Below are 15482 nucleotides of genomic sequence, written 5' to 3'. Positions count from 1 at the left end.
ACCAATTAATCAGCCAAGGCATTAGAGCATGATCCTCTGCATTTACTTAGAAATAACTTCTATTGTATTCAGTGGGTTGGATTTCACAAAGGGTGTTCTTGAGAATAGAGCATTAATATATTGATCTACCATTAAAATGTCTCATCCTAATTTTAAGCATGCTTAATCCCATCACCATCGAGGATTGTTCATTTGTGGGTGACCTCTAACTGCTGTTTGGACATCAAGGGAGAAAGGAAAATTACTAAAAGCCAGGAGGAGGTTTTTAAAAAAAGAAAATAACCCTACTTCTCCTGACGACAGGACATTGTTCATGTACTCCAAGAAAGCCTCATCTTTTATCTCATTGTCTGTAAAGATGAAACTGATTCCTTTGCCTTGCTGTCCAGCTGTCCTATAGAGATGCTTCAGGTCTTCCATCAGGTTGGATGTATTATAAGACCTAAGGAAAGGATAAAAAAGAGGTTGGAACAGATTTGAAGAAGAAAATATGCCTCAAATAAAAACCGTTTTATCTGCTCAGACCCTCCTTTTCATTTTCTTTATTGGTTTATTGGTCACTGCTTTTGAAGGTATATAGCACAATCTCATCCATATCCTTTTGGAAGTAAATCCCATGAAGGTCAGCCAGACTTATTCCTAGATAAATCCATGTAGTGCAGAGAAATCCAAAACAACAAGAAGTAGGTTCAATGGGCATGCTATGAAAATGCACTCCTGGCTACCAGTGAAGCCTAAGTTTCTATGTTCAGGGTTAAATCCAAGCTATAGAGGGGAGAAGGGTAATCTACCCAGCACTTGCTGAATCTTTATTCCCTGACCTGCCTTTTTATTGACCAGGAACACCACATTCTTGTCTAAATTATCTTGGGTCTTCCCAAGTATCAATTTGTTTACTTTCAGTTAGTCTATTACCACTGATGGGCATCATTGTAGAACCAAGATGGTTTCTCTGGATTGGGATGGAAAGAAGTATTGGAGTTGGGCATCTCCCACTTACTGTGGCACTAAACATCACCCAGTGTTTCATGTAGATGTGAATAACATGGGAGTTAAAACCAAACCCTGGGGAACCTCAAAGACTACCAGCCAAGGGAACAAACAGGAGACTCCCAGCATTCACTAATCAAAACTTCTCTGTCACACAGGCTTGAAATCTGAATGAAATGGATCTAGAAAGTTCACCTCATCCAGAAACCTCTGGAGCTAGGTGGCCACCACACATTCCAGTACCTTGCCCAAAAATGGAATGCTAGAGACTGGCCAGTAGTAATGAAATCCAGGGAGAGCTTTTTAAACAGCCTTCTGACAACTAACTCCTTTTGGCATGATGGAACTCTCTCCTGTTTTAATGAAGCACTATCCATTCCCTCTACCAATTAGCCAACCCCCTCTGGCTTTTCAATAAACCAAGAAAGGCAAGGGTCTAATAGGCATGTGGAGGCTTTACATTCTCACAATAATCCTGTCCAAATCTTAGAGTTCGATGGGCAGGAGCAAATTGTGCACAGAACTAGTTTTCATATAAAAATTTGTGCTTGCATCTTTTTCACAAAATATACTAAGCACAATGTTATTTTCTACACAAATATATTGTAAGCTCAATATTTTACAAAAAGTCCCCAAATGAAAAACAACTTACATAACCCAATCCACAAGTAATTCATTCATGTAAATAAGAATGGAGTACCTGTAGGCATAATTTAATTTATTGCTACATGGATCAGATTACAATACACACTCCTATACACCGTTGTCACAAAGGTCTTCCTATGCATGGTTTCCTCTGTACAAGGGAAACCTCTGTCTACATAAAAGACATGGAAATAAATGTTCAAGTCTGTCTTCACTACATATTGTAATTGCAAAATAGAAATCCCCTCCTTCCCCACCATTTAAAAAATATTTGGGATTAGATAGCTTTCTGGATTTCAAAAACTGTGTTGTCATTCCCTAAATTTGGACTGACAGGGTAGTAAAAATAATGGGAATGCTACATTATTTACTGTGTTGCAATTTTGCTCCTTTGGAATTCAGAGGAGCATGGCAGCTCACTAGTTCTTTTCAGAGGCTTGCAAGGCTTGGTATGTTCTCTGGATAGGCAGGGGCTGCCAGGCAATGGGTTTAGTCACTCTAGTCAGGTGGGCCTGACCAAATTGACTAAATTTAGATTTCACTCTAGTTGGACAGTAGGGTTTATTTGATCGGTTCCCTCATACTCCTAGACAGGCTGATTTAAAGCATCTTCCCACTCTCACATCCTCCATTTATGTTGTTTGATGTGTGTAATCTAAGTTGTTGCATCCATACTTTGCTTTGCTTTCTTGTTACAATTTTTGGCCAGTTGGCATAGATCCTAGATCCAGGCATCAATTGCCATTACACACAGGTATCATTAAAGAATGTGGTTCTCCAAAGGCATTTGGGAGTTGTGGAGCAGAGGTGGGCAGGACCAGCTTGGGACAGGTGCTCTCCTGGTCCCTGGATAGCAAGGAGACAATGCCGAGGCATCTACCCATGTGCATTTACAACTGTTATCCCAATGATTCCAGCATTGGGTTGAATGACTGGGGTTATCAATCAACTAGCTGATGCCTGGATCTGAAGACATGTGAGTGCCAAACCTACCAACATCTGTTGCCAATAAAATTATGGCATACTCCTTCCATTCTCATTTGAATGTTCATGTGTTATTTCAAGAGGAGAAGGGTTTGCACCTGAACATCATAATTTGTTGTTCACTTGTTCAGTTGCTTCTGACTCTTCATGACCTCATGAACCAGCCCATGGCAGAGCTCCCTGTTGGCCATCACCACCCCCTGCTCCTTCAAGGTCAAGCCGGTCACTTCAAGGATGCCATCCATCCATCTTGCCCTTGGTCAGCCCCTCTTCCTTTTTCCTTCCATTTTCCCCAGCATCATTATCTTCTCTAAGCTTTCCTGTCTGCTCATAATGTGGCCTTTAATATCTTTGCCTTTAATATCTTTCCCTCCAGTGAGCAGTCAAGCTTTATTTCCTGAAGTATGGATTGGTTGGATCTTCTCATGGTCCAAGGCACTCTCAGAACTTTCCTCCAACACCACAATTCAATTCGCTCAGCCTTCCTTATGGTTCAACTCTCACATCCAAAGGTGACTACCATTGCTTTTACTATGAGGATCTTCATTGCCAATGTGATGTCTCTACTCTTCACTATTTTATCGAGATTGAACATCATACAATCTAGTAATTTTTGTAGAGTCATTTGTAAAGCTGCATATACCTAAAGAACAAGCTATTCCTATATATTCTTTTGTTACCTTTAGGGCTTATAAATAGTGTTCTTTTTAGTCAGAAAAGGAAGAAGACTAAAGATCAATAAATCCCTTATATTATGCTACCTCTGATGTTTTGGGAATATTTGACAATAAAAGCCACACAATCACTGACTACACCACCATTTGTAACTATCTGTGGTAAGAGCTGAAAGAAGGTGGAAATTTCCTTTTCCATAAAAATATTGCTAGTTCTTTAAATAGAAAGTTCACATGATATTATGTTGCTCTACATGTAGTTGGATTGCAGTTCTCACCACTTTGCCTCACTGGAAATATTAACTAAGGCAGATGGAAGGTGCAATCCAAGAAGACCTGTAGAGCTGCACACTTCTGTGATATAGCAGTACATTCTTTCTTCACTGGCAACTTATCTGAAGCAAAAGACCTCACTTAACTTTACAATACGAATAACAAATTCTGCTTGAACAAAATGCTCTCCCCTCAAATGTCTAAGGGGAAAACATTCAAGAGCTAACCTTGTTAATGTTATCTGGAACATATCATAGCCAGCTATAAATGATGCCAATTTAGTCAAGCTCTGCTTCCCAGACCCACCAACTCCAACAAGCAGGGCATTTCCACGTGGAGTACGGATTACCCGAGAAATCTACAAAATACAGAAATTTATTGTTAAGAATGTATTTTAAGACATAAACAAACACTTACAAAAGACCTTGACAGTTAATACCATTCTAGTTCTACAGGCCTTGCCCTGACTAATCATTTGAATCACTCAGGCAAACTTAAACTCAGGAGCGGCTGAAGACCTTTGGCTGGGTGTAGTAAAAGACTAGTTGGCATATTGCCTTACGTTCCAGGGTCATACACTTTAAGGAATGGGTATTGAATCTTGCATGACTATTGGCAAATAGGAGTCTTTAAAACTACAGAATGATATACTATATATACTCATGTATAAGACAATCTTATGTATAAACCAAGAGCAGGTTTGGGGGACAAAAATATGGATTTATGCATGACCTCTGAATATGTTGAGGGTCATTCTGCAGAGAAGACATCAATGATGTGTCAGTGGCCAGCACCCCTAGCTACCATCTACCTGCCCAGGCATTCAAAAAATCCAGAAGTGATATGGAGAGAAAATAGAGGAGCTTGTTTCTTCTTTTAGGTACTTGCCTTTTACCACTCTACTGAGAGAAGGGAATGATTCCTTTTTAAATAAGAGTTGAGATACAGTACACATATTGACTAGTGGATAAGTCAACCAGTTTTTTGAGTTGATTTTTTGACTAAATTTTCTAAACTTATACATGAATATATAGGATAAGTATGTTCCACTTTGACTACCATAGCAACATCCTATGGCTTCCTGGAGTTTGCACTGTAGGGAGAAATACTTAAAATTCTCAGCCAAAGCTCTCATACCTCACCAGATTACAATCCTGAGTATTCCATGGAATGTAGTCATAGCAGATAAAAAGGAATAATACTGCTATCATTGTGCAGTTTAATAGGGCTTTCAGTCAACATTTATCACCATAAATGAAAACAGCAGGATATCCTAGGAATAGCAGTGAAATATCTGGGGAAAATGCTGCTTGCATGCATACAGTTCCCTCTTTTATTGCTATAAAAATGTTTGCAGTGAACAAATTCTTGGCATCACAAGAATTCTTAGCCAGTCTCTCTCTTATTTCAATTCTTGATCCTGAGTCAAATTTTCCTACAGTCTTTGATTCTGCTCGATTTCCTGTTTTTGCATTCCAATTGTCTATGATGAACAAGATGAGTTGTTATGGTGTGAGATGAATTTCGTCCTAAAACCCAACATAGAGTTTCTGCTGCTGCTGCTTGTGTAATTGGAACATGAACATATAGTTATATTGATTAGTTTCTCCTAAAGTGTTACTTATATAATATGATCAAACTTCATATTATATACCTTCACTGCTTTTGCTGCATCTCTCCTCACTATTAATGCCACCCCATTTCTTCTTATATTTTTATTTCCTGAGTAAAACATTGTATAATTCTCTGACAAAATATTCTATCTTTGTCTACTTTGGCTCCTTCACCATAAGCATTGCAATATTTATACATTTAATTCCTTGTTTTAATATGTCTAGTTTTCCCTGATTCATGCTTCTCACATTCCATGTCCCTATAATATTGTTTGTGCTGCCTTAGAGCTTCTTTTGGCTTCTGAGAACATCAATAACTAAACATTCTTTCAGCTTGAGTTGAGCTGTGTCATTAACTACAGTGTTACTCATAATTGTCCTCTACTATATCCCAGTAGCTCGTTGAGTGCCATTGACCTGGGAATTTCATCTTGTTTCATTTTGGATTGTCTCAACACAGAGTTTCCATGGCGTTTACTATGCCTTTTTCTGCACAGTATTAACAACTGTTAGATGTGATACCACTGCTGCCATCGCAGTGAAATAGTCTGCTAGTGTCAAACACATACACCGCTATTGCTGCATCCCAGTAGCTATTTGGCACATTCAATCCAGTCTGGACTCCTATGCAAAAGCCTCTTTAACATTAGAGACCCTACCAGCAGCACTCTTGCCATCAACACAGTTTTTATCCTCACAGGAGCATTCAATCCTGCCAGTGCAGAGAGGTAGTGCCATGGCAACAAACATCTAATAGGAATGGGGATATTCATCTATTTTCAATTCATGTCATTAATTTGTTCCCTTTCCCCAGTACATTCACCCTGCATTATTTTTTAAAAGACAAAATCAATATTTAAATACTTATTTAATTATTCAAAGCCATTGTCATGTTAGTCTGGAATATCAGTATGCAAAGTGATCTTATAGTACATTAGAGACTAAGGGCTGTCTACACTGGGCAGAAACCTTAAAATGGGACGGATTATCTCCAGGAACTTCCACTGAAATGCAGAGTAAAACCAGTTAACCAGGTTTTGCTCCACAGCAAGATCTGAAGTTTCCTTGAACAGGTGGTGTGGAGAACTAGTCCGAACCTGTCTAGTGTCTACATGGGCCACTGTCACCATCCCCTTTTCCTTCCATTTCATGGGACAGGGAGAGCCCCCAGGGGTGCAATGGGTTAAACCCCTGTGCCGGCAGGACTGAAGACCGACAGGTCGCAGGTTCGAATCCGGGGAGAAGTGGATGAGCTCCCTCTATCAGCTCCAGCTCCTCATGCGGGGACATGAGAGAAGCCTCCCAGAAGGATGATAAAAACATTAAATCATCCGGGCGTCCCCTGAGCAACGTCCTTGCAGACGACCAATTCTCTCACACCAGAAGCGACTTGCAGTTTCTCAAGTTGCTCCTGACACGACAAAAAAATGGAAGAGGGAAAAGGAAATGAAGCTCAGGAGAGACATCAGCAAAATTACTGATGCAACATGGGAAAGGGGGGGGGGTCATGTAGATGAGCCCTGAGAGAAGAAATTTGGTAGCATAAGCTTTCCTAGATTAAATCTATTTCCTCAGATAGTCTAGGAAAGCTTAAGCTAACATGGCTATTCATTTCTAATGTCCTACAACATCTCTTTGTATACTTATTTTAATTATAGCACCTTTATGAATAAACCCAATGCTGGAATACTGGCTCATGTATGTAGCTCATGCATAGCTCATATTGGCCCTGTCATGAAGTCCAGCATGTGCTGCAGGTAAACAGGCTCCCTTTATATTCCAACACATGAGAGACACATGCCCAGAGCTCCTCCTCTCTTTCTGTAAAGTGGATGGAAGGAGTGTTTCCTGAAAATTAGAGGGGTATTTTTTCTTTAGTTCCTTGTGCACCAAATACTGACTTTTTGGTTCTCAATAGTAACATTCTCCATGTCAGTGTAGAAATATGGTTACAAAGAACTGGCACACTAGCAGCATCTTCTGGAAATTTTTGATATTGCATCCCAGGCAATGCTTCATCCACCAAGATTTGACTTTGTTGTATTGTCAAAGTTTAAATGTTTGAAATCAGATGATGATGATGACGATTATGATGATACAAGCTTGTACCAATCCTTTCAATTCCTAAACAAAAGTAATTATCATGTGCAACCAATACCTTTACTAAATGGATCATGGCATCTTCAAAAAATACCAAGTCCATTCCTGCTCCTCGGATGCTTTCATTATATATCTGTAAGAACATGTTCAAACGGTCCTTCAAGTGATCAAAGGACTCAATGGGTTCATATATTTTAGGCATGTCAGCTTCTGTTTCTTCTGGCTCCTCTCCTGGAAAGAAAGAAAGAAAGAAATTATGCCTCAAATTAGAGACCATCTTGACTATTTTGTACACCTTATAGTAGAGTTTTCTCTTCCATTTGGGAACTGAGAACGGTACTACTAGCTCTCATAGAAAGAATGTGAGGAGATATGATAGCCATGTATAAATATGTGAGAGGAAGCCATAGGGAGGAGGGAGCAAGCTTGTTTTCTGCTTCCCTGGAGACTAGGACGCGGAACAATGGCTTCAAACTACAAGAAATGAGATTCCATCTGAACATGAGGAAGAACTTCCTGACTGTGAGAGCCATTCAGCAGTGGAATTCTCTGCCCCGGAGGGTGGTGGAGGCTCCTTCTTTGGAAGCTTTTGAACAGAGGCTGGATGGCCGTCTGTCAGGGGTGCTTTGAATGCAATATTCCTGCTTCTTGGCAGGGGGTTGGACTGGATGGCCCATGAGGTCTCTTCCAACTCTTTGATTCTATGATTCTATGAATACTGATATTATTGCTAAACAGCAATACTGATAAAATGAGAGCCTGCATTGTATAGTGGTTTGAGTACTATGACTCTGGAGAACAGGGTTTGAATCCCTGCTCAACTTTGGAAAGTCACTGACTCTGGGCATGTCACACATTCACAGCATCAGAAAACCCCATGATAAGTTCACATTAGATGTATCATAAATTAGAAATGACTTGAAGGCACACAACAAGAACTAGACCAGTGGTTCTCAACCTGTAGGTTCCCAGATGTTTTGGCCTTCAACTTCCAGAAAACCTAACAATTGGTAAACTGGCTGGGATTTCTGGGAGTTATAGGCCAAAACACCTGGGGACTCACAGGTTGAAAACCACTGAGCTAAACCAACAAGTTGATAGAACGCTCTGCTTTAGATATTGTGTGTCCTCAGGGGGAAGAAGTAAAGCTGTGGCTGCTGCTTTACCCAGCACAATATTTCAATAAATGCAGATTGTTGTACCATACTTAATAAAAATAAGACATCCCCTGAAAATAAGCCATAGGAAAAATAAATATAAGGTAGTGTCTTTTTTCAGGGAAACACATTATGCCTCAAAAATAAATACAATTTTAAATTATTTTGACTATAGTAAGTGTTGGCCTGTGTGCGTAACTCAACACAATCTGTATAGAGGGAACTGAATACCCGAGAGAAAAAAGAACAAAGCGAAGAGGGCAAAGTGAAAAAAAAATCTGTTCCATCTTTTCCCCAGCTGTTCATACCTTTGCAACCCATGAAGATCAACATGTGTTCTTTCTGATAGATTTTCAATTAATTCTTTGGTCTTAATGGTTACAAAATATGCTGTTTTACACATTTTCAAGCTGCTAAAGGAAGGAGGGCATCATCAAAGAAGATTGAGATTACCTTCAAAGGGATAGCAAGATTTTTGGAGACCATGTGATAAAATACTACTTATTTTACTGTAAAACATGCTTTCACTGCAACTTGTTTAAGCATAAGCTGTTTTCTGAATCTCTTTTAGGCCGCCCAATGAGCTCTATGACTAAACAGTGATTTGAATGAATTTGAATTCCTTCTCCAATGTGGCATTCTGTTGACAGTATCAGATGAAAACCTAACCTTATGCCCATCTTGACTATAAAATATTTTATACATACACTAGTTCATGATTATCACACATTCATTCACATACATTTCTTCTTAGAAAATGGTAAAGGTGGAATCAATGCCAAGTTAATTTTGTACCTTTATGGTGCAGAGACACTTGTAAATTCAGGAACTTTCTGGGAAGATACCTATCAGAAATACTGGAATATATTTAGTTTCTACTCCCCGCCCCCCTCCACCTCCATTCGTTTACTTTATATCTCTGAGAAAAAAGACAAACTTTAAGGTACATTTGTGTTAGAGTAGGAAGAGTATAAAGCAAGGCTTCTTGGGGAGTCTAAGAAATATCAACGATAGGCAGGATTTAGATAGAGACATCTGCATCCATAAATGTGACTCACACATGTAAATGTCCTTTTTGGTGGCACTGGTGGGTTGGTATTATTGTCCTCTCTGCACACTGCCCAAAGCCCCCATTCTGACTTACTTTAAAGACCCCATAGCCATCTTGCACGGCCACTCTGTTTTTCATGGCAAGTAAAAATGATCACACAAATATCTAACATCTTTCCCTTAACTTTCCAGATACATGGTGTTTACAGAAAAAACTACAATCCCATAGAAGACCCTTTCTATAACACTGGCCAAAACACATTTTGGTGCCTTTTAGCCCTGTTTCTGTCTATATCTGATCTACCGATCTACTGATCGGCCTGTCATTGAACATTGAGAAAACCAAAGTGCTGTTCCAGCAGTCACCAGCCAACCCCTTTCCAATACCAGAGATACAGCTTAATGGTGTAACATTAGAAAATGTTGAGCATTTCCTCTACCTTGGCAGCCACCTCCCTAACAAAGTCAACATCGACACCGAAATACAACACCGCCTGAGCTCTGCAAGCGCAGCATTTTTCCGAATGAAGCAGAGAGTGTTTGAGGACCGGGACATCCGTAGGGATATCAAGGTGCTTGTTTATAAAGCTATTGTCCTCCCAACCCTGCTCTATGCCTGCAAAACGTGGACTGTCTACAGAAGTCACATGCAACTCCTGGAACGATTCCATCAGCGCTGCGTCCGGAAAATCCTGCAAATCTCTTGGGAAGACAGGCGGACAAAAGCAAAGACCACCAGCATTGAAGTGATGGTCCTCCGCCATAAACTCAGCTGGACTGGCCATGTTGTCCGGATGCCCGACCACCGTCTCCAAAGCAGTTGCTCTACTCCAAACTCAAGAATGGAAAATGGAATGTTGGTGGACAGGAAAAGAGATTTAAAGATGGGCTCAAAGCCAACCTTAAAAACTCTGGCATAGACACTGAGAACTGGGAAGCCCTGGCCCTTGAGCACTCCAGGTGGAGATCAGCTGTGACCAGCAGTGCTGCAGAATTTGAAGAGGCATGAATGGAGGGTGAAAGAGAGAAATGTGCCAAGAGGAAGGTGCGTCAAGCCAACCCCGACCGGGACCACCTTCCACCTGGAAACCAATGCCCTCACTGCGGAAGAAGATGCAGATCAAGAATAGGGCTCCACAGCCACCTACAGACTCACAAGATTTCTGATCCTGGAAGACTATCCTACTCGGCCAACGAGCAATCGCCTAAGTAAGTAAGTAAGATCTACTGATTCCAAAAATGGCACCAGTTTCCCCCTATATCAGTGGTTCTCAGCCTGTGGGTCCCCCGATGTTTTGGCCTTCAACGCCTAAGAGCTGGTAAACAGGCTGGGATTTTCCAGGAGTTGTAGGCCAAAACACCTGGGGACCTACAGGTTGAGAACCACTGCCCTATATGTTCTAGTTTTTGAGATACATAATCTACCAGTCATCATCCTTTCGCCCACGGAAAACCATGACAACCATATCTATGAAGCTAGAACTGATGTTGTCTATCCAGTGCAATTTTCTGAATCAGCACCACAAACAACCCAAGGAACAGGTCTAAAAACAAAACACCAAGAATTGTATTTGTTTGGCTGTGTAATCATTGTCTGTCTGGCCATGGGAGGTATAACCAGATGCTTCTCCAAAACCTCCTGCTTGCTGCAAAGCAAACATTGCTGTGCAAGGCAGCTTCAAGACTTTAAAGTAAATCAGAGAACAGACATATGGTTCAGCATAATGTAAATCTGCATGCAAATTGTTACATTACACTGAGTGGATGTTGAATTTTTAGGAAAGCAGACACAACGCTATGTCCTGATCACATAGATGTTATGATTGCAGAAGCTTAGCAAATGTTTCTGCATTAACAAAAATAACCATGCTATCCGGGAAGCCTTCAGGTCAAACTTGTATATTCACATTATGTGCCGGCAGTTCCCTTCTAGATGGAAGAGTTAGTGTGTTCACTTCCACTTCATTTGGTCCTCACTTTTGCAACACTGAAATGTCAACCTGTCAGGATTTATGGAATGAGCTAATGAACAGTGCAGAGCAACACCAGAAGTGCAGGGGAAAAAAATAAAGCCGCTTTCTTAAGTATTTTGCAAGTAGAAGACAGGTCATCCTTGCAAGAAATGTAGACATCTCATTATACACTATGTTTTGTTAAAGCATGCCTTTTTCAGCATATCTATATTATATTATATATTATATATATTATATAAAAACTATCAGAAGCAATAAACTGCAATTAATAGCTTTTATAAACATGCCAAAATGCTAGCACTACTGTTAGTTGTACAGTTTAAGTTCATGTCAATAGCTGAATCAAGCACTTCATGCTATTTGTTTAAAAAAAGCTGAACATTTTTAATACTGCAAATCTAAGCAGAATTATTATTTTCCCTCACATATATAGGAAAGTCTCTTTTGCAGTGGCACTCAGATAGTACTTCAAATACTGAAAGCATTAATTTTTTGTTACAGTAAAACTTTTCCTGGGTGGAGAAAGTTTATTAACATGGCTGCAGCATGTACAGATGCTTAATTTGCAGTATTATTGGACTGTGCCATCAGCAATCAAGAAGACAGTGGTATCGGAACCAAACATGCTATGAACATAAACTATTTCTGTTAAACTACGGATATTTTAAAATAAGAATTATAGTTTTAAAAAACAAGGCCACTATCTTGCGAACAGTGAGCCATGCTTAGATGCATTGCTTTCTATGGAACTAAACATGCCAAGTGCAGAACTCATGTCCTTTAGAAAGGACAAATCTAAACATTCTAGTTGCTTCAAGAATCTACAACTTACCTTTTAGAGGTTTTTCTTTCTCCAGACCTAGTTTGAAATAAAATGTGTCTTTTTTCAGGAAAAGGGTGTATATATGTGCTTTTTTCATGTAATTAGTTCGAAATCTATTGTCAAGCAACAGGTTGTTGTTGTTTTTTTTATCATGTCAGGAGCAACTTGAGAAACTGCAAGTTGCTTCTGGTATGAGAGGAATTGGCCGTCTGCAATGACGTTGCCCAGGGGACGCCCGGATGATTTGATGTTTTTATCATCCTTGTGGGAGGCTTCTCTAATGTCCCCGCATGAGGAGCTGGAGCCGATAGAAAGAGCTCATCCACCTCTCCCCGGATTCGAACTTGCGACCTGTCGGTCTTCAGTCCTGCTGGCACAGGGGTTTAACCCACTGCGCCACCGGGGGCTCTAAGCAACAGGTAAGACAGTACCTGACATATGCTTATCTCCGTTCTCCTATGTACTGTAACTTTTGTAAGGTTACTAGCATTATTTATTTACTTATTTATTTATTGCATTTTATACCACTCTTCTCACCCCTGGGAGGGCTCAGAGCGGTCCAGAGCTCAATCTCATGTATGTTCATCTAGAAATCAATCCCACAAAGTTCAACGGTAGATGCTTCCATGTGACCATACATGGACTTACAATGATTTATAAGCAGTCTCCTTGGACCGAGTGGGTTAGTCTGAATAAATTCAATGGGGTAAGGTTGTCTTTAGCAAATGTGAAAAGAAACAGAGAGAAATGGCACACAATGGTAGAGGAAGGTTGCTGCCAAAGGTCACCAAGAAACTCATATAAATGTATGCTCTAAGCATTTATCATTATTTCTTTTGTCCTTTTAATATTCTGAGCTGCCATTTTTCCCTGTTATTACCCCTGACATTGAACTTCTTATCTTTTGGTGCCCTAATTTGGATCAGACCTCAGAAAAGTTACTTTTTCCCCTATAACTCCAAAAACCACATAGTCAGAATGGCCCATGGGATTTTACATGTGTCCATATCTCCAATCTACCCAGTCTTTCCATACTTATTTTATCAAATCCACCAATCCAACACCATTTCATATTCTAACATTGGTTATGTACCTTTCAATTTAGCTTCCTACCTGTTGCTTCAGGTGCATCTCTTAAGAAGTCCACAAAATATGCATCAATGTTGGGATGTACGAGTGCCTTTTTATCAGCACCGAATTCCTCTTCAATCAGTTTTGCCAATGCCACATCAAACCAAGCCACATCTTCTGGAATTGTGAAACGATCAGCAATAACACGCTTGCATTCATGCTTCCATAGTTTTATGAGCACCTGTTCAGAAGAAAGCAGAAAGAAAATTGGATGAAGCTTTTCACCACAGGTGAGGAATTTCCAGCTTCAAAATCACTCCTTCTCACAATGCATCTTTTAAAGGTTGTTGGATATGGTCCAATACAGTGTTGTGGCAAGTGAGAAAACTACAGTGTCTGTAGACATTGATCATTCCACAACTTCATATTTCACACATGTTTTTGTCTCAGGAGCTTCTATATTACTTATTAGTTCCCTGGTTATATGGAGCAACTGACAATTGGACATAACAACTCATGCCTACCATAAGAATGGCCTCATAACTCTACAAGTGCTTTTTTCTGTGCTCATATTAGACTGCAGCTGCTATTTAAAAATGAATACTTCTAGTGTAATGTTACTTTATCTTTTCAAGGAGAGGACTGATTCCTATCAGGAAAAGAATTGGGGAAATAAAAATGTTCAGCCCTTTTCCTGCCAAATGCTTTGACCCTGAACCTTTCACGTTCCCATGTTGGTTTTTCTCCCACTAATATTTTGGATCAATGTTTTCACCTATGCGGTCCTATAATTTTATTTAATTACTTGTCAATCTTATCCACTGTGCACAAAGCAATGAATTATGCATTAATTTCCCTTTCATTGTAATCTCAAGTACAGATCTCCCACATACATACAAAGTGAAAAAAATACAAAGGTTGTGATAGCAGGAGTTAATAAATGATGATACAAGGTATGCTACTTACATTTGATTCATTGATTACTTCTGAGATGGTGTTAAGCATTCCTTGCCAAATCCTGGAGAGGTCTCTGAGGTTGAACACATAATGGAATTTGGCTGGGGTTGGCAGCATCTTGTTCTTGGTCATTTGCCAAAGGCGCCGTGTCAGAGGTACCAGCTTAGCAACAGTTGTTCTCACCTCTTCGACAAAGCCCCGTTGGCTGCAATAATGTCCTATGCCAATCACACCTGGAAAAATCAAGTTTGATAGTGTGAAAGATCTATGCTTCTCAAAACCAGACCTTTGCTATCAATGTATAGAATCCAAATAATAGCATAACATACAACCACAATGTTGATTAATTGTAGAAAGAAGAAAAACAATATTCTATGCAAACTGAATGTTTCTCAAAGGCTCTACCTACTTTGAAAACCTGCTATAGGTAACATTCACTTTCCAAATAAAAAGGATTATTTGTCTAAATGAAAAAAAAGCTCTAGAGAGCCTACATAAATGACAAAATTAAAATGGGTTGAACTTTACCAAAAATCTTGTCAATGGATGAATTAGAAGGCAGGGTACAATTAAATACAGAAAATTGCCTCTTCAATCTCTGAGGGATGTCATTGCGCCCACCACCAGGGTGGATCATGGCAGCCAGGAACTGGATATCTATGATGTTGGTGAATTCTCCAGGCTTCTCGAGGTTATAAAATCCATTTTGCTCCATCAGCTGTCTAACTATTTCATTGGTGACCTGTAAAAGAAGATTTTTGGGTTATCTGTAGGAAACAACTAAATGGATTTGGTGTATGTATTTTCTTACCATGGGTTCCTGCTTCATGTGGTAACCTTTTACTTTCTTCTCATTAAATTTAAAATTACACTCTGTACAAAGGCCTTTCTCAAAACTTGGGGGGGGGGAGATCCAAGATTGAATTGTGTGGGGATTTCTTTATCACAAAGTAATATCATTTTGACAGAATACTTGTTATCCTACTTGGTTAAAATAAGTTATTTTCCATCCTTAATAAAAAAATCTTACAGTATCTGCTTTTATTGACAATATTTACTTAGTTACAGATTTGACCATCAACATATAACTATCATAGTTCTTCTAGATACATTTTTCTTTTGGCTTAATCAAATTCTCTGTGATCACTATTATTCAGTATACTGGTGTACTT

At 39.6% G+C, this 15482-nt stretch overlaps 1 protein-coding gene across 1 annotated transcript in view; it reads right to left on the bottom strand.

Moving 5' to 3' along the window:
- Positions 1 to 15482, bottom strand: part of DNAH5 (dynein axonemal heavy chain 5) — a 209979-nt gene that overhangs the window by 74228 nt on the left and 120269 nt on the right. Inside the window, exons 49-55 of the mRNA XM_067467539.1 lie at positions 14839 to 15052; positions 14320 to 14543; positions 13396 to 13594; positions 12292 to 12318; positions 7338 to 7510; positions 3794 to 3924; positions 289 to 442 (exon numbers count right to left, since the gene is read on the bottom strand). Coding sequence (XP_067323640.1) covers positions 289 to 442; positions 3794 to 3924; positions 7338 to 7510; positions 12292 to 12318; positions 13396 to 13594; positions 14320 to 14543; positions 14839 to 15052 — 1122 coding nt within the window. The remainder of the gene's footprint in view (positions 1 to 288; positions 443 to 3793; positions 3925 to 7337; positions 7511 to 12291; positions 12319 to 13395; positions 13595 to 14319; positions 14544 to 14838; positions 15053 to 15482) is intronic.

Source organism: Anolis sagrei, chromosome 4 (assembly GCF_037176765.1).
Source record: "Anolis sagrei isolate rAnoSag1 chromosome 4, rAnoSag1.mat, whole genome shotgun sequence".
Lineage (NCBI taxonomy): Eukaryota > Metazoa > Chordata > Lepidosauria > Squamata > Dactyloidae > Anolis > Anolis sagrei.
This window is presented reverse-complemented; position numbering and strand designations above follow the sequence as displayed.